General features: G+C 48.3%; 1 protein-coding gene across 5 annotated transcripts in view; it reads left to right on the forward strand.

Annotated features, from left to right (window-relative positions):
* The window catches only part of LOC113451216 (uncharacterized), an 89456-nt gene that overhangs the window by 54109 nt on the left and 15312 nt on the right, over positions 1 to 20035 (forward strand). For 4 of the 5 annotated variants that reach the window (XM_087916404.1, XM_087916405.1, XM_087916406.1 and 1 more), the window contains exons 5-8: positions 6983 to 7114; positions 15721 to 15837; positions 17937 to 18032; positions 19875 to 19976. In XM_087916404.1, coding sequence (XP_087772530.1) covers positions 6983 to 7114; positions 15721 to 15837; positions 17937 to 18032; positions 19875 to 19976 — 447 coding nt within the window. The remainder of the gene's footprint in view (positions 1 to 6982; positions 7115 to 15720; positions 15838 to 17936; positions 18033 to 19874; positions 19977 to 20035) is intronic. The other variant, XM_087916408.1, reaches the window with a different exon arrangement.

Here is a 20035-nt window from a genome sequence, read left to right on the forward strand (position 1 = left end):
AAACGAGCAGTGAGAGGCCATTCCTAGATAGCCTGATTTTTGCAGGAACCCCTCTGGAGCAAGGAAAGGTCCTCCCCTAGACCGGCCTGGTTTTTGTGGGACCCCCACCCCGGAGTAATGAGAGGCCATTCCTAGACCAGCCTGATTTTGGCAGGGCTCTAGGACTTTGGAGCCATGTGAGGCCATCCCTAGACTAGCCTGATTTTTGTAGGACCCCTTCTGGAGCAACAAGAGGCCATCCCTAGACTGGCCTGGTTTTTTAATGGCACTCCTCTGGAGCAACGAGAGGCCATTCCTAGACTGCCCTGTTTTTTGTGGACCTCCTCTGGAGTGATGAGAGGTCATCCCTAGAGCAGCCTGATTTTTGGTGGGACCACCTCTGGAGCCACGAGAGGCCATTCCTAGACCGGCTGATTTTGGCAGGAGACCCTTCTAGGCCTTTGAATCCACCCAAGACGATCCCAAGAAAACTTTAATATTAGTATTCGTGTTATGCTGTGTTGTTGTTTTGTTGTGTTGTTGTTATTATGATTATGGTTTCCCTTTCATGGTTCTGATGCTGCAGACAGCTTTCTTCTGCTTTAAAAATAAAATAAAAAAAATAATAATCAACCCGCCCTTGGGGTTCTTTTGGAGCTAAAATTAAACCCGATGGATGGATGGGTAATTCGCCTGACACCTTGCCGCCTCGCCCCCCCCCTCCCATTCTTGACCCACTTTTCGCCTCGGCAGAGATAAATCTCTTTGCAACTATTATTATGGGTTATTTCCCCGCCTTCTCATGGGTCTGTTCAGAAGCGGCAGATGGAAAATCTGTTTCCAGAAGGATCCGGCTGTGATCGCCCTGGGTGGGGCGCTAGGATGGCATCTCCTGCCCAGCAGGACCCTGGGAAGAAGCGGAGGCTCCGAAATAAACTCTTCTGACAGGCTGCGGCATCCCATGCAAACCCAGGCAGGGTGTTGTTGCAGTAGGAGAGAATATGTCGGGAGCCGGGGTTTGAATTGGGGTGGGGCGGGGATGTCTGTTGGGGGTCTCTGAGCTGGGGAAGAGGTTTTCCGTGCAGACAACTCGTGGCTCAGCTGGGGAACGTCATCAGTGCTAGAAAGGAGGAGGGGGGGGAAGGAAGGAAGGAAGGAAGGAAGGAAGGAAGGAAGGAAGGAAGGAAGGAAGGAAGGAAGGAAGGAAGGAAAGCTGAGGGGGTCCGTGCTGCTCTCTGAGATGGGTGGTTTTGCAGACGTTTCGTGACCCAACTAGAGAAAGTCATCAGTGCTAGAAAGAAGGAGGACGAGAGCTGTGGGATCCTTGGTGTTCTCTGAGCTAGGTGGTTTTTCGTGGAGACCTTTCGTGACCCAACTAGGGAACGTCATCAGTGCTAGAGGGAGAAAGATGGAGGGTGGGGAGGAGGGGGAGGAGTAAAGATTGCATAGTATAGTGTTAGAGCAGTGATGACTAACCTTTTCAGCACCGAGTGCCCCACCCCCTCGTGCATGCCCCCCCCTCCTCCCCGCATGTACGGCAGAGACCCCTACGTTCACCATCACAGTTTTAGGGTATAGTTTCCTCCTTGATGGTTTGTCTGGTCTTAATCCTTATCTGATTTTCTCTTGGTGCTCTCTGAGCTGGGTGGTTTTCTTGCAGACATTTCAATGACCCAGCTAGGGAACATTATGAGTGCTAGAAAGGGGGAGGAGGCGGAGGGACGGACGGAGGGATCCTTGATGTTGGGTGGTTTCCTGGCAGACGTTTCAAGACCCAACTTAGGGAACATCATCAGTGTTGGAAAGGAATATGATTCTACCATCTAGCGCTGATGTTTTCCCTTGTTGGGCCATGAGACATCTGCAAGAAAACCACCCAGGTCAAAGAATTCCCCTTGCAAATTTGCCACCCTACTGCAATATTCATTCTATTGGAAAACGTTGTGTCCGCCTTACGATAGGTAGTCTTTGATTTATAATCATTCTTTGAACATCCCTTCGGAAGTTACGACTGCACCGCACAATCTTGGGACCGATCCCAAGGTTCTTTTCACACCCGCCGCGACCCGCTGAACGTTGGCATCAATTTGCTTCACGCCCTGCCGGAGAATTCCCCAAATCTGGTGTGTGACTCGCTTAGCAAATCACCCAGGTGATTTAAGGTCCCTGTTTGGTCATACAGTGAGACCTCGCTCACTGACAACCTCAGGAGGAAGTTACTAAACCAAATACCTTCTGCAGAAAACAAATGTTTGTAGTTGATGTTTGATTTCTTCATTTGCAGACTTTCCAGGACAGATAAATGGAGGTAGATGACAGATAGATTAAGAAAGGGGGGGCGCAGAAATAGATAGTTAGATGATATAGATGACAGATAAATAGAGAGAGATGACAGAGATAGGTGATAGAGAAATAAATGACACAGAGAGAGAGAGAGAGATGGCAGAGAGATAGAGATAGATGACAGACAGATAGAGATAGATGACAGATAGATTAGATAGATAGATGATAGAGATAGATAGATTGCAGATAGATGGATGATAGAATTAGAGATAGATGACAGATAGAGAGAGAGAAACTAGTTGTGATACAGACAGACAGCTAGCTAGCTAAAAACAGAAAAACAAAGATAGAAAGATAAGAGAGAGAGATGTTAACCCATGGAAAACAAACTTGAATAGATGCATAGAAAGACAGAGAAACCTAGAGAGAGTTTTGACGGATAGATAGATAGATACATAGATAGATAAGTAGTTGTGTGAGAGAGATATAAACAGATTATACACACACACACATACATACGTACGTACGTACATACATACATAAGACGGAGGAGGAGCAGAGGGAGAGATAGACAGACATACAGACAGAAAAAAGAAAGAAAAGAAAAAAAGGAAGGAAGAAAGAATGAATTGTGTTTCAGCTATTGGTTCATTTTTCCTGCCCTAGTTTTTTAAAAAATCCACCATGCAAAACACAGTACTGTCCAAAAAATATTTGAATTTGTTCGGGTATTTTCCCACGTCATTATAGTTGTGCTTTTAAAGTTGTAGCAACATTTCGGCAGAATCTCATCTGCCATCATCAGGCTTCTCTATTGGGTTTGTCTGGACACCTGGGCACAAACAGATCCCCCCTGATACCTCCAGCTCAAACACACCCCAACCAGGCACCCAGATATAACCTGGCTTCCTAACACATGATAGCCGTCCATTTACTCGGAGCCAAGCTGCACTAAAAGCCTCCAATACAGGAACACAATGTTACCAGCCAATCAAGAGACAATGAGAATGGGAGAAGGAAGAGAAGGAGGAAGAAGAGGAGGAGGACTGTGGGGTCCTGCGGGCTCTCTGAACTGGGAGATTTTCTTGCAGATGTTTCAGGACCCAACTAGAGAACATCATCAGTGCTAGGAGGGAGGGATGTTTGAAAAGAGGGGGGGAGGAGGAGGAGAAGGAGGAGGAGGTGGAGGAGGAGAAGGACTCTGGGGACCTTGGTGCTCTCTGAACTTGGTGATTTTCTTGCAGACGTTTCATGACCCAACTAGGGAACATCATCAATCTAGTTGGGAGTATGGTTCTATCTTCTAGCACTGATGCTGTTACCTAGAGGGGTCTTGAAACGTCTGCAAGAAAACCACCCAGCTCAGCAAGCACCAAAGATCCCACAATCCTTGCTCTTCCCCATCCTTTTTTCTCCTCTTCCTCCCAACTATTGTTTCTTCCTCCTCCTCCTCGTACACCCTCCTCCCTTCTACCATTGATGACGTTCCCTAGTTGGGTCATGAGACGTCTGCAAGAAAACACACCCAGCTCGGAGGCTCCAGGGTGGGATCTCCGCATCTTTCAAATCAGGTTCTTGAATTGCGTGACCAAGGAGTGTCCTTGCTATGGTCATGGTTCGTCCCGGCCACCTCCTTTTCTCCATTGACTTCTACTTTGTTCTCCGATGTCCCTTTTGGACATCGTTCCACGCGGCCACCGGTGACTACTTTAATGGGATCCGCCGAAGAAACTCCGTACGTTCTTCAAAGCTTGTCCTTCTCGCTTTAGATCTGTCCAGAGGAAGAATATTTTTAGAAGAAAAGAAAGCCGAGGTTCTTCGGATGTCCTCGTTTGCCTTTGTCTTCCAATTTAATTCAGACGATCTCACGAACTTCTGTAGAGAAGAACTTGCCTTAAGGGAACTTAAAGGAAAAAAAATATCAATGCGAAGGCAGGCAGGCATGTTTCTTCTTCTTGGGTCCTCCATTTGCCTTGTCTTCCAACTTGGACAGGGGTGGACGGGCTGCTAACAGTTCACACCGGTTTGAGCGAACCGGTTGCTAATTTTAAGGCCGTTTGACATCTGGTTCAGGTCTCCTGCTCGGGCAAGGGGTTTGGACTAGATGACCTCCAAGGTCCCTTCCAACTTGGTCATTCTACGATTCTGTGACAGTCTCCTGCTCGGGCAAGGGGTTGGACTGGATGACCTCCAAGATCCCTTCCCACTCTGTCAGTTCATGTTTCTGTTAGGGTCTCCTGCTCCAGCAGGGGGTTGGGGTAGATGACCTCCAAGGTCGCTTCCCACTCGGTCATTCTGCGATTCTGTAGGTCTCCTACGCGGGCAAGGGGTTGGACTGGATGACCTCCAAGGTCCCTTCCAACTCTTGTCATTCCATGATTTCTCATATGCAAGGGGTGGGCTGCTACCGGTTTGCACCGGTTTGAATGAACCGGTTGTTGATATTATGTCCCTTTCCTTGAACCGGTATATCACCACCCCTGGCTGGGCCCGACCACCCTGTTCTCCCGGGAGTCCCCACGCAAATCGTTTTGGATCCCAGGTAAGTACAGGGCCTGCATGGCGGCTCGGGAAGGGCGAAAAACAGGCCGCCTGGAGGGTCCAGAAGGCCATCAGTGGGCCCGTTTCTGGCCTCTGGAGTCCGGGGGAGGCTCTTTCCGCTTTCCCGGAGGCTGGAGGAAAGACCCCATGGCCTGGGGAGAGCTAAATCACCGCCCTCCCCGCCGTGGGGCTGACTAGGCCACGCCCACCACGGCCACGCCCACCCAGCGACCAGGCAGAGTACTGGTGGCTAAAATTTTTTGAAGCCGACCCTTGGATGACTTCATGAACTTCTGGAGAAGTTGCTGTAAGACCAAAGAGCCACGAAGGATGGATGGGAGTGGAAAAGTTGACGTTTGTGGCGGAAGGAAGAGGCCCAAAATGGAGAAGAGGACCCCAAAGTGTGGAAATAGGGAGTGTGTGTGTGTGTGTGTTGGGGGGGGGGGAATATTGAGCGGAGGAGTTTCTTGAGATGGATTCAAAGTTGTGGGTCAGATTGTCATTGTGATTGTGAGGGAAACTTTGACCCAATCTAGAACTAAGGAGAAGGAGACTGGACAAGCCATTTTGTCCGGAACGCAATAAGGGCTCCTGCTTGAGGAGTGGGGTTGGACTAGATGACCTCCAAGGTCCCTTCCAACTCTGTTATTTTGTAAGTGTCTCCTGCTTAAGCCATGGGTTGGACTAGAAGACCTCCAAGGTCCCTTCCAACTATTTGTTACTTTGTAACTCTGTAAAAGTCTTTTGTTTGAGCTGCGGGTTGGATTAGATGACCTTCAAGGTCCCTTCCAACTCTGTTATTTTGTAAATGTCTCCTGCTTGAACAGCGAGTTGGACTAGGTGACGTCAAAAGGTCCCTGCCAACTCTCTTTTATTCTGTTCTCGTTGGTTATTGTGAGGTTGCGGTTTATTGTTAAACTTGTTTCATTGGACGATTGGTTGCTTCTCGATTGTTTTGTCTGGTATCGCTCCCTGCTTTTCAGTGTTTTAGTTGCAGGCAGGGAGATGGTTGATTGTCTGTTTTTCAGTGTCGGTTAAATGTCATTTATCACAGTGTGTCTGTGGATGGCTGATCTCTTCGAGGAATTAATTCCCCAACATTTTGAACTAGGTTTAGTCGAAGATGGTCACAGTTTCCCCGTTGAAACTATGGTTAAGCCTAACTTGAGCTCCAGAAATTAAAGATTTTTCCATCATGTCTTCTACAGTATCCGTTACTTGGTGTTTGTGGATTTGTTCTCCAGGTCTTCTGCCTGTTTGTCTCACATAGTGACCATTTGCAATCCTTGCCCTCTATGTTGTGCAGTTTGTCCCTGACTTAACAACCACCATTAAGCCCCAGCCCCAGATGTGTCGCTTAACAAAACAGTTGTCCAATGAGTTTTGTCCTATTCCTGCCGACCATCATTAAGCAAATCACTGCAATTGCGATGTTTGTCGCTAGGTTGTTAAGCAAATCCAGGTTCCCCCTGGCTTGTTGGAAGGGGATTGTGTGATCCTGGGACACTGCAAACGTCATAAATATGAGCTCCTGAATTTTGATCACGGAAGCATGATGGTTGTAAGTGTGAAAAGCTGTCCAAAGTCTGTTTTTTTCTTTAGTACCATCATACCTTTGAAACAGTCATTAAATGAACCGTTGTAAGCCAAGGACTATGTATACATGATTTGTGTTTTTCTTCTTCTCCTGGGTTTTTGGGTTTAGAGGTCGTCCGCAACTTATGATGATTCATTTAGTGACCATTCAAAATTACACCACTGAAAAAAGGGACTTGTGACTTTTTTCACACTTACGACCCATGGTCATGTGATCAGAATGGAGACCTTTGGCAACCGACTCATATTTATGTCTGTCTCAGTGTCCTAGGGTCATGTTATCCCCTTTTGCGATATTCCAACAAGGAAAGTCAAGGGGGGGAGGAGAAGCCCGATTCACTTAACAACTGTGGCACTCACTTAACGACTGCAATGATGCACTGAACAACCGTGGCAGGAAAGATCGTAAAATGGGGCAGAGCTCCCCCTTAAGAAATTGTTCTCACTTAACAAAAAGAATTTGGTGCTCCCGTTGGTCATAAGTTGAGGACTGTCTGTATTTAAGGCTTTTTGAAGAAATGTATTGAGTATCAATAACTGAACTGCCAGTTTTTCCTCTTTTTTTTTTCCTTTCCTTTTCTAGAACCTTCCCAAAAAATCATGGAAGAACAAATGCCATACAAAGAATTCCTCAGTCACAACGACGCGTGGAAGGTGGATGACGGCAGCCACGGCTTCGAGTCGCAGCTCGAATTTAAGCCGATGGACACGGCAGGTAAGGCGGAGTTCGATTCCCTGAGAATGACTGCAGTTGTTAAGTGAATTGTGCAGTCATTAAGAGAATCACATGGCCCTGAAGTGAACCACACGGTCGTTAAACCAACCCGGTTTCCTTCATTGACTTTGCATGTCCGAAGCTGGCTGGCCACGTGGCAAATGGCGTCATTAGGTGAATCATGCAATCATTAAGTGAATCACATGGCCATTAAGCAAATCCAGCCGTCTCTATTGACTTTGCATGTCAGAAGGTGGCCAGGGATTGTGCAAATTGCGTTGTTGGGTGACTTCTGTGGTCATTAAGCAAATCGTGGTTGTTAAGTGATTCACATGGTCGTTAAGCGAATACAACTGCCTCCGTTGACTTTGCTTGTCAGAAGTCAACTGGCAAGGTTGCAAATGGTGTCATTAGGTGAATTGTGCAGTCTTTAAGTGGATCACGTGGTCGTTAAGCGAATCCAGCTGTCTTCATTGAGGTTGCTTTTCATAAGCTGACTGGGATCGTTGCAAATAGCGTCGTTAGGTGAATCATGTGGCCATGAAGTGAATCATGCGGCCATTAAGCGAACCATGCGGTCGTTAAGCAAACCATGCAGTCGTTAAGCGAATACAACTGCCTCCATTGACTTTGCGTGTGAGAATCTTGCTGGGAAGATTGCAAATGGTGATGATACATGCCTGTTGCTGAGCAACCTAATTTTGATCATGTGACCACAGGAACCGCTGTGCTGGTTGTAAATGTGAGGACTGGTCATAAGTGTGAAGACTGGTCATAAATCTCTTTTTTTTCTGCACTGCCTTTGTCACTTCGTAAAACGACCTTAAGGGAGACTTCCTGTGAGGGTTGTCCATCGGGACAGTTGTAAAACGATTTCAGGGTTGGTTTTGCAATGGTCGTTAAACGAACATGACGGCGTATGCGTGAACCCAGACTTGGAAAAAAATTGATGTAAGTGCCGGTTTTTGGGTGAGGCGGATGGGAGCGTCGTAAAATGGAATCATGTGAGTGCATGACACTGCAAAATGGGATGGAGGTTGATCCCCCCCAGAACTGCATCAAACGGTCATAAGTCAAGGACTTAACAGCCAGTCCTTGACTTACGACCGCTGTATGGAACCTGAGTTTCCTTGCTGAGCCAGGCGGCTTCTTATGCCTGATTTTACCATCTCTTTGGCCACCCCTGTTAAGCCAGCCCCTTCCGTCATTAAGAGAATCCTGCGTCATTAAAACGAATCTGGATCCCCTCTACTCCTAGAATTTACTTGTCGGAAGCCAGATAAGGTGGTCGTGAGAGGGGATAATGTGACAGTTGTTAATTTGTGCCAATTGGGATTTTGATCACATGACCCGGCGACGTGATACGACGGTGGTAAGTGCGAGGACTGGCCCCAAAGTCCCTTTTCGAACCTTTGAAACGGTGATCCCAATGTTTGTACGTTGAGGACTCCCTGGATATGGGATGAGCCAAATTTGACTCTATACAGGTCTCGAGTTACGATGCTTCATTTAGTGACCATTCCAAGTTACGACGGCACCAGAGTGGAGAGAAAGAATTACTCGGGACCATTTTGGCACACGTACGACCATCCCCAGTGTTGCCTGATCCAAATCCTGCTGCTTGGCAACCTGACTCGTCTTTACGACGGTTACTATCACGGGGAAGTTGGGTTCGCTGAATGAACCAGGTTCCAAACCGAACGGGATTCACTTAACGTCAGCGGTTCAGGAAGGTTTATAAAAACGTTGCAAAAGAAACAATGGTCTCTCTTAAGGCAAGAGAAATGTGAGTTCTCCCTTTTTGGCTGTAAGTCGAGGACAGCCTGGAAATTCAGCCTAAAAACCTGGTTTACGTTTTTCTTTCTTGATCTTGCTGGCATTTGAGCCTTAAAATCCTAGTGCAGCCGGTGCATTAAACAGATGCTGCTCAAAATGGAATATTTTTGGCTAATGTCCTTGTCTCAAAATAGCTGCCCAGATCAAAAACAGGAAGGGAGAAATTATGAAGAGGAGAAATACAGATGGACTCAATCGATTGATCCTTTTAATTGGTTTTTTTTTACAGGATATGGGTAGGGGCGGGCTCAAAAAATTTCAGCAACTGGTTCGCTCAAACCAGTGCGAACCAGTAGCAGCCCACCCCCCCTGGATATGTGGAAAGGGCGAAGGGACCTCGGAGGTCATCTAGTCCAACCTCCTGCCTGGAAAGGAAGGCAGGCCATTTCCATTCCTCTCCAGGCTGCGGGGATGAAAATTCGCATCCGGATCATCCCAATTTTTAGGGGGTTTTTGGGGGTGGGGTGGGGGCAGCTTCTAGTTGAGAAATTCTTGAGATGGTTTAGGAATAAAAAGCTGGGTTTGTTCCAATTTCTAGTGCAATCTGGCTGTTTGGAGAATAAATTTGAGTTAGTGCATTTAAAACGAGGGAAATTTATTTTGGATGCCAACCAGTCGGACTTTAGCTGGCAGTGCAAGAGTAAAACGGACTTTAGTTGGCAGTGTAAATACCCGGAATGATTAAAAAAAATAAAAATAAAACTCAGCGACATTAACACGGGTGGACTTCGACTCCTAGAATCCCCCCTGTCAGCGTGCTTTAATATTGGTCTCTCATTATCTTCAATTCCTTCCAGCACTGATGATGTTCCCTAGTGGGGTCACGAAACGTCTACAAGGAAATCCCCAACTCATCCCCAAGGACCCCACCGTCCTCCTCCTCCCCCCTCCCGCTCCTTTTTCTCCTCATTCTTTCCTTCTTCTTCCTCCTTCTCTTCTTTCCCTCTTCCTCCCCTTCTTCCTCCTTCTCTTCCTTCTCCCGTTCCTCCTCCCCCCTCCGTTCCTTTTCCTCCAGCGCTGATGATGTTCCCTAGTTGGGTCACGAAACATCTGCAAGGAAACCAACCAGCTTAGAGAGCCCCAAGGACCCCACATTCCTCCCTCCCTCCTTTTTTCTCCTTTTTTCTCTTTCTCGTCCACCATGGTAGATATCCTGCTGGAGCCGGAACTGGACTAGATGACCTCCAAGAGTCCCTTCCACCTCTGTTATTCTTTAACTCTGTAAAGGTCTCCTATTTGAGCAGTGGGTTGGACGAGATGACCCCCAAAGGTCCCTTCCAGCTCTGTTATTTCGTAAACGTCTCCTTTCCTTCCTCCTTCTTTTCCACAAACCCACCTTCCCTTCCAGACCTGACGATGTTCCCTAGTTGGGTCACAAAACATCCGCAAGCAAAGTCCCACCCTGACCTGCAAAGTCTCCCTCCCTCCCTCCCTCTCCGTCTCTTTCTCCCTCTCTCTTTCTCTTTCTCTTGCCTCGCTAACTCCGTCCATCCCTTTCACGCTCCGTCGTCTCAAACTCCCAACGTCTCCTTCGGAATCTCGCCAATGGACGTTTCTCCTCAGTCTCGCCAGATGACAGTCCTGCTGCAGGGCAGCGTCTCAATTTTGTGTGTGTGTGTGTGTGTGTGTGTGTGTGTGTGTGTGTGTAATAGATAAAGGCAAGCTGTCAGAAGGTCGGGACGAGGGCATTTGCGCGCTTTGCTGCTCCATTTTTCGTCAGGGTGGATATAATAGGAAAGCTGTCAGGAACGATCCGGGTGAATTGTTGGGCAGCTGTCGGGTTCGAAAAGTGTCTTAAAACAAAAAACAAAAAACAACCCTGTCCAGCAAACCGGATTCCTAGTCGTGACAAAAGGCCAGTAATCCTCGGCTTTCAACCGCCGTGGTGGCCACGGTTCCCGTGGCAAAGTAAGCAATCTGTGAAATCCGCTTCTTGCCTCCTTTTCTTGCTGCCGTTGTTAAGCGAACCACCGCTGAGCCAGATGTTAAGTGAATCTGGTTCTCCTGTGGGCTTAGCCCGTCACAAGGCCTGGGAACAAGGGCGCCTTTCATCACAGATACGAGTCCATTGCTGCATTTGACCTTCTTGTTCCATGGGGACGCTACGACGGCTGTTCGCTTGAAAAAACAGTCATATGTTGCTTTTTTCCCCCAGACCTGCTGTAATTTCAAAGGAACGGTTGTAAATCGAGGACAGCCTGTTTTTCGTTTAGCGACCTCCCTTCTTGCCTTCGAAGGGTGCAAGGGAGAGTAGAAGGGGGTAGGAGAAATATTCTCAAATAAAATTATTTGCCAGTTGGAAAGGAGATTATTCAATTTGCTACTTGATTGGCGAGTGGCTATTTCGCAGGAATCTTCCCAGTTTGGCTGTTTTCTACCTTGGCACAGATCAGATAAGGTTCAAGGTCATTGAAGGCAGCTCAAATTCCCCTTCTTTCCCCCATGTCAGGATTCCGGATGATGGGCCATCTTCGACTGAATGGCCACCTTTCGAGCCCAGCCTTCCCGTTGCTAAGCAAGACACCATTCTTGGGAGTTTCGCCCAACTTGACTCACTTCCTGGCTTGCCATAGCGGCGAAACGAATCGCTGCCGTTCTTAAGTCACACCCTTGGGGTGGCCAGTCCGTTGGCTTTTGCTACTTTCAAAGGTCAAAGCCTGGGGGCACTTGCGACTGTCGTAAATATGAGTCGGTTTTGCCAGGTGTTATCAAGTTTTGACCTGTGCCTGTACAGATGCCATCGGAGTCATGAGCGTGAAAAGAATGGTCATAAGCAGAGGGTGGGGTTAACCCGGTTCAGACCGGTTTGGGAGAACTGGTTATTTTATTTCCCGCGGCCGCGGTAGAAGGTGAGCGTTAGAGCTGTTTTCAAACGCACCGCACGCACGCTCACCAAACCAGTTGTTACACTGGCTGAATCCCACCGTTGATCCCAAGTCATGGGTTTCCCCCCACTCCACCCCGTGACGTAGTGTTGAATGGTCACTAAAAGAATGGTTCTAAGTCGATGCTTACTTATTCCTGGCTCTGCCCAAGGGACAAGCAGTCCTCGACTTAACAATAATTCATTTAGAGAAGGTTCGGATAAGATACGGTTCGGATACAAGAAGTTTTAACAGCAGTTAAAGCAGATCAGAGTTCATCCGTTTATGCCTCTGTAAGGATTCCAGGCTAATTGCTTGCTTGATTCCTCCTCCAGTCTCTGTTTGAGAGAGATACTGAACCAACCTGGAAGCAGCCTCTGACATCATGGTTTGTTTGACGCCAAAGCCCATCTTAACCTGGCTAATTGAAAGAAGGGTCCCCCAGGCCACATTGTCTGAAGGTTGCCCGACCTTTGATCTTTGGGGCCACTTTTGAGTCACAACAGACCCAGGTGATTGAGAACTGTGTCTGGGTTGTAGACCTGAAAAGAACCCATGTTCTTTTCTCCAAAATTCTCCGGGGAAACATCACCTTTCAGGTAGTCCTTGACTTAAGGTCAATTTGTTTAGCGGCGGTTCAAAGTTCCGATGGCGCAGGAAAAAGTATCTTGTGACCGTTTGGCACACTTACGACCGTTGCAGCATCCCCATGGTCAACCTACCCAAATGTGGATGTGTGGGGAAGCTAGATTCACTTAACAACTGCATGGAATTGCTTAACAATGTTGGGGATTAAGTTTGTCAAAAAGCGGGCAAAAATCCACTTCCCAAAGTCTCCTTTAGCAACAGAAATGTCGGGCTCAATTGTGGTCATAAGTCAAGGAGTCGCAGTACTCCGAGCCACGAGAACACCCCACCCACCCCAACGGTCACTCAGCAACTGGTCATAAGTCGAGGAGCACCTGCAATTTCTTGTATCGCATACTTAAACCTTACTACATGTCCTCGATTTCCAGGGCTGGGCTGATACCGGTTTGCCGTGGTTTAAGCGAACCGGTGGTTAATTTTATATCCTCCAGAACCCGGGGAGGGCAAAAACCGCTTCCACCCACCCCGCTGTGGTGCAAGGAGGGCAACTACGGCGCGACCACCATGGCCATACCCACCCAGCAACTGGGCAGAGAACTGCGTGCCACGTTGTTTGAAACCAGGTTCCGAGGTTGGAAAAATCACGTAATTGTCGATTTCCCCCCCGCCCTCCTTAGAGATGTTTTCGATGCCCCATGAAGACGTGTCTGACCTGCTTCTCCTTTCCGAAGACATGATGGGTTTCGGACAATATTTTGGCGCTCCGAAGGAATCCCACGGTAGATTTTGCGGTCCTCGTTTTGTTGACTGCTCGAGTTTTAGGCTGGCTGTCCTGCTCCAACCGAGAACGTCCCCTCTCAGCCCTCGGTTGCCAGGAGGGGATATTCTGCCCGACAACCTCTTTTATTCTCGGGTGCTTGGGAAACTAATTTTAGGTGGACGTCTTCCATTTCCTGGCTAATTGTTTCTAATTTGCATGCTGGCTTGTTAATTTGCAGGAGTGCTGCCATCCGTGTTCCCTTCCGATGTTTTTTGTTTAAAAATGAATTTTCTGGGCCTAGTTTTGGCAAAGGACGTAACAATAAACACGAACTAATAAAAGGGGAAGGAGGAGGGAAAAAGGGGTGGAGAGGGGAAAGGAGGAAGGAGGAAGGGAGGGATAAGAAAAGGAGGATGGATGGATGGATGGATGGATGAAGGGGAGGAAGGAAGAGAAGAGTAAGAAAAGGAGGATGGATGGATGAGTGGATGAGTGGATAGATGAAGGGAAGGAAAAGGAGGGAGGAGTAAGAAAAGGAGGATGGATGGAGGGATGTGGATGGGTGGATGGATGAAAGGAAGAAAAGGAAAAGGAAAGGGGGAAGGGAGGAGTAAGAAAAGGAGGATGGATGGATGGATGAGTGGATGGATAGATGGATGAAGGGAGAGGGAAGGAAAGGAAAAGAAAGGGAGGGAGGATGCGGATGGGTGGATGGATGAAAGGAAGAAAAGGAAAAGGAAAGGGGGAAGGGAGGAGTAAGAAAAGGAGGATGGATGGATGGATGAGTGAATGAGTGGATAGATGAAGGGAAGGAAAAGGAGGGAGGAGTAAGAAAAGGAGGATGGATGGAGGGATGTGGATGGGTGGATGGATGAAGGGAAGAAAAGGAAAAGGAAAGGGGGAAGGGAGGAGTAAGAAAAGGAGGATGGATGGATGGATGAGTGGATGGGTAGATGGATGGAGGGAAGAGATGGATGGAGGGAAGAGTAAGAAAAGGAGGATGGATGGATGGATGAGTGGATCAAAATAGCAGGATTTTTTTTACTTTTTACTTTTATTCAAATGTCTGTTCAGGGTTTATTCCGATGGCTGGTGGAGTATCCGGGTTTGCAAGGAAAAATAAACTCGGTGGGAATCTGAGAGGAGAAGACCCAAATCATTCAATAGAATGACCTTGGAGGTCATCTAGTCCAACCCCTGCTCATCCCTTCTCTCCTCCCCCTCCTCCTCCTCCTCCTCCTCCACAATCATGGTTCTTGCGTCTCAGGCTGATGCCCTCATTCTTTGTGACCTTCCCAACCAGCTTCTGACAACCAAACTCAACGTGGGAAGCTGGATTCACTTAATGACCGCAGTAACTTGCTTAACCGACCGTGGGAAAAAAAGGTCACCCAATGGAGCAGGACAGGACGTGCCACCCTCTTGCTTTGCAGTGGAAATTCGGATCGCAGGTGTGGTCTTAAGTCTGGCTTAGAGACGGACATTCTGACCTACCTCATGGTCGTAAGTCTGAGGACTGGCGGTGTTGGAATCCGGCATTATTGAAAGCGGAACAAAATAGAGTGACATCCTTTCCGCAGGGAGTTGGACTGGATGACCTCCTAGGTGCCTTCCAATGACAATTCCATGTCAGGACGTCTTGCTCGAGCAGGGGTTGGACTGGATCGGGGTCGCCAACCTTTTGGACCTCAGGGACCACCAAACTCGTAATTTTAAATCCCAGGGACCACTAACCGGTTCTGTGGGCGTGGCCTAATTTGTGGGTGTGGCTTGGTGGTCATGTGAGGGGCTGGGCATGGCTTCTATGTAAATATCATAAATATTTATATAAATATTGAATTTTTTATTATTAAAAAAAAAGCAACTTTTACCCCAAATCAGGCAAAGCAGGCAGGCTGATTGAGTTGCTCACAGAGTCATTCAGTGATGTATCTATCTGCCATCGGCTAGCTCAGTCTGTCACATAAAATCGCTTGCCGTGAGTCTGCACTGAACAACTGAACCTTCAGTCCTAAGGGAGGTTCGGCTGTGCTTAAAAGCAGAGCCAAAGATCTAAAGACTAGCTAGAAAGCAAGAAATCCAACCATTTCCTGCTTCCTAACTAATCTAAATCTCCCAACACAGCAGAACAGCTGATGGTCGGAAAAGGAAAAATAGCAACTTAGCAGGCAAGTTTGCTGGGTAAGGAGTGAGTGGGTGGGGAGGGTTCCCGCGGGCCAGGTGGGCGGGGCAGACTTGTGTTCCCTCACAGCCTGGAGTGCTCTGGGGGTGAGATTCCTCTGCGGCCCACCAACTGTTCCTCACGGCCCGTCAGTGGGCTGCAGCCCACCGGTTGGCAACCGCTGGACTGGATGACCTCCAGGCTCCCTTCCCACTCTATTATTCTATAAGGGTCTCCTCCTCGAGCAGGGGGTTGGACTGGATGGCCTCAAGGTATCTTCCATCCCTAGGTTTCTATAAATCTCTTATTTCCCGTCCCCCTTCTTATCTAATCTCTGTTTGTGCTCACGGCCGAAGAAATGGTAGCTTGTTGCCAACACAGTTTTCTTCTCTTCCAGGTCCGTATGGAGCTGCTGAGTTTTCTGAACCTCCATCTCTGGGCTTCACTCATCCTCCGGCCGCCGGTTTCGAACCCCTGTCCTTTCTCAGCCCGGCCCTGAATCAGAGCCAAGCAGGTAAACCCGGGACTGAAACGGAGGTGGGTTAAAAAAATGATACAGGCACTCCTCGACTTATGACCACCATTGAGCCTCCTTCCCCCCCTCCAAATTTCAGACAGGCAGTGCCTTTTGACCCCCGTCGTTAAGTGAATCGCAGACATTCCTAAGTGAATCGTGTGGAGATATATGTGGCCTCCTCAGCTTGTCGGAACGTCTCAAGAGAAAGGAGCCCCAGAGCTTCTGGCTATGGTTGTTAAGTGGGTCCCCGCATTGGTTGAGGTAGTCATGCGGTCATTAATATTGGATCACACGAAACCCTTGTCAGACATCTGTGTCGGTTGCCAGGCCTCCGAGTTTCCATCACGCAACTCCAGGGAGGCCGCGACCATCATTAAGTGTGAAAACTGGTCCCAAGTCTCCTTTTTTCCATGCCGTTGAAACTTCGAGCCATCACTAAACAAATGGTCTTAAGTCGAGAACTGTCTATAGTTTTATTTGGAGGCTGGGTTACAGGATTCGAATTGTCCTTTTTATGGCTAAGCGAGACAGTCATTAAGTGAGCTTAGACTCGCCTTTACAACCTTCCTTTTCCCAGCTGTTAAAGCGAATCGCTGCTGTCATTAAGTGAGTCATGCAGTCATTAAGCGGATCCAGCTTCCCCGTTGCTCCTCAGGCAGTTTCCAAAGGGGATCACTTGATCCCTCCCAAGAAACGGCAACCGTCAAAACTACAAGTCAGTTGCCAATTTTGATCACGTGACATTGAGCATGCTGCGACAGTCGTAAGTGTGAAACACGTTTGAGAAAAGACTTTCCATTAGAAGCCTTTTCTCTTCAGATCGTATAAATCTTTCGCCTTTTACCTGGGGGGATATTTATGACCATCGTAAATAGGTGCCGTTGTAGCTTTGAATGGTCACTAAACAAAATGTTGTCAGGCGAGGACTACCTGTGATTCATTTAATGACAGTTGCAAGAAAGGTGGTAAACTGAGGCCAAATTCACTTTAACAACTGTCTGACTGAGCAACAGAAAGGTAGGCCTCCCATTTTGGTCAAAAGTCGAGGACCCTGTTAAGCGAACTGGGTTTGATTTGTTCGTCAGGCGGTTGCAAAAGTGTGACCTAGGCAGTCTGTAGCCGTCGTAACTACAAGTTGGTTGCCAAAGGTCTGAATGTCGATCACGTGACTGCACGGATGCCACGACAGTCTTTAAGCGTGACAAAAGGTCGTAAGTCCCTTTTGTCAGTGCCATCGTAAGTTGGGACGGTCACAAACATGAAATGCCGGTATTTTTCCCGCTCTTTTGCCAAACAGGTAACAAGTAGTTCACTTTGTGACTGTTGAAAGTTACGACGGCGTGGACACAAGGTAACTTACAACCGGGGACTTATGCCCAAAGAAAAGAGGGGCTTTTAGTCTACCAAAAAGTTCAGTCAGTCTTCAACTCAACGCTTTGCTTAGTGTCCGTTCCAAGTTATGACCTCCCTCAAACCCAACGTAGAACGAGTCGTCCCTCTTCAACCTTCCCTGGAGTGCCTCGATCCATATTTGGACGCTGATTAACCAGCATGGGATAATCCTGGTTCACGGGGTCCCCATTAGTGACGTCCCTAAACTAGCTTAGAACCATAGAATTATAAAAAGAGTTGGAAGGGACCTTGGAGGTCATCCAACCCAATCCCCTGCTCCTGACGAGGAAAAACTCAAACCTGGGAAGCCGGATTCACTTACCGACTGCGCAGTTCACTTCATGGTGGTGAGTCGCTTAACCACCGTCAGAAAAATGGCTTGTCCAATGGAGCCAGGTTGGCCTGAAGTGCTCCCACAGTTTTCAGTGCCAAGTCTGATTTTCGGGGCAGGCGTACGGCTTAGTGACGGGAAGGCTGTTTGGCTTGTAAGTCGTAAACCGGGGACTAGCCATCACGGAATCCCACAGATTTCAATTTCTGCTCGCTCTGTCATCTTCTTCTCCCTTCTTTCTCACCTTTGGGCAGGGAGTTTCGGCCCCGTCGTAACTTGGAACGGTCACTAAGCGAGGCATTGTTAGTTGAGGAGTGTCCTATATTACGTAAGTCTGATGAGGCTTTTTGTGCTTGCTCCGTGTTTCCTCCAGCGTTGTCTGGACCCGTCGCTTCTCCTGAGGACCTCTGGTTGGGCACTCGTCACCTGACCCAGGGACAAGGCTCCTCCCCTTTCTTTGAAACCCCAGGTGAGACAGCTGTCAATCATTCTCTTCCTGACAAGGTGAGCCGGATGTCACCTGTCGCGAGTTCGGACTCCACTTCTGCATCAAAAAAGTACCATTTTCTCCATATTGCCAAAAGAATTTTTTTAAATCAGATTTCTTCTTGAGGACTAGCACCTTAGCAAATCCTCAAAGCCCAGATCGTCCTCCAGTTACAACAATAGAGTTGAAAATTTATGTCGGTTAGGGAAATGTTGGCTAATTGTTGTTTGGTCCTGTTTCACGACCTTCTTCGCCGCTGTTGTTAAGTGAATCATGGCAGTGGTTAAGTGAGTAGAGCCATTGTTAAGTGAATCTGGCTTCCACATAAGGGGATCGCCAGACCCCGGGATCGTCGTAAATATGAATCGGTTGCCAAGCTATCTCAATTTTGAACCCGTGACTGCGGGGATTGCGATAGTCGCTAAGTGAAAAACAATCCTAATTCTTCTTTTTCCCCCGAGGCCATTGAGACTTTGAATGGTCGCTAAGCGAACCATTGTAAAATGAAGACTGTCTCTAGTTTTCCAGCTGTTTTGCCCCAGCGACCGGTTGAAACAGTTTAGTGACCGTTCGAAGTTGTAACGGTGCTGGAACCAAAAGGACTCTTTTTCACACGACCGTCACAGCCATGGGATCGTAACTCAGATGCTTGGCAACTGTCTCGTACTTATGACAGCTGCAGCATCCGGGCTTCACTTGTATGACCGTCTGACGGGGGAAGCCTTGCTTAACAACCAGGTGACTAACTTTAAGAGCTGCAGCAATTTGCTTAACGATGTTGGCATGAAAATGGGTCTAAACTCACTGAGCTGCCTCGCTTAGCAACAGAAAGCTCAGATTCCCTTGCAGTCATAAGTTGAGGATGACTCTTTTGCGGGGGGGGGGGGCACGATTTTCAATTTCAATCTTTTTTGAATAATTGAATAATAGTTTGGAAGGGACTTTGGAGGTCATCTAGTCCAACCCACTGCCTGAGGAACCCAGAAACTGCTGTCCGATCCCTTCTTCAAAACCTCCTAAATCTCAGTTTAATACATCAATAAATACAAGTCGCCCTCCACTTAATGGCCACCTTTCAGGTTCTCCCCCCCCCGCCCAATCATTGGTCGCAAAGCGAGACATTGGTGAATTTTCAGACCTTTCTTTTGCTGCTGTCGTTAAGTGAATCGCTTCGGTGGTTGACGTCAACATTTGCCACCGTTCTCCCCATACGAACAACAGCCGGGGTTTATCATTGGGGGGCAGAGGGGTGTTTGCCATCGTAATCTGGAACCGCTGAACGAGGATCGTCTTCCCGAAGGCCTCGGCGTTTCCTCTTACCGACGGAGTCGTCCTCTTTCCTGCGTCCTCCTGCCCAAGAGTGACGGGAAAGCCCAGACTGCGTCCTCCTCCTCAACCTTCATCCTCCTTTCCTGACACCCCTCCCCAAAATAAGAGTGGTGGGAGAAGACTAGGAAGTGGGGCGGCCTTCGATGGTCCACAGGTCTTGGTGTGGTCCTTCCAAACCCCCTGGAGATGTTGGCTCCTCCCCTTCTTTCTCTTCCCTCTTCCTCCTCCTCCTTCCTCCTTTTCCTTTTCCACCTCTTCCTCTCCTCCTCCTCCTCCCCCTTCTTTCTCCTCCTCCTCCTCTTCCTCCTCCCTCCTCCTTTTCCTTTTCCAGCTCCTCCTCTTCCTCCTCCTTCCTCCTTTTCCTTTTCCACCTCTGGAGGGATCTGGCTGATAGTTTGGGGTTTTCTTCCACCCGCGATCTCTTCCTGCGAAACGTTCAAAGAAGATAATCCGCGGTTGTTGTCAGTCTTATTTTTTTGTCGCTTTCTTCTGCAGCTCCTCCAGCCTTTGGGGGTGCCGTCCCCACCATGGAGCAGATGATGGGCTTTGAACCCTCACTGGGCCCAAGGCTCCTTCCTCCGACGACACTTCAAGCAGGTGAGCGGAGCGAGGAGCACGCAGCCTCTTCCTTCACCCGTGTGGCCGCCGGGGGCTGC

Source organism: Pseudonaja textilis, chromosome Z (genome assembly GCF_049901715.1).
Source record: "Pseudonaja textilis isolate UNSWEBS1 chromosome Z, rPseTex1.2, whole genome shotgun sequence".
Lineage (NCBI taxonomy): Eukaryota > Metazoa > Chordata > Lepidosauria > Squamata > Elapidae > Pseudonaja > Pseudonaja textilis.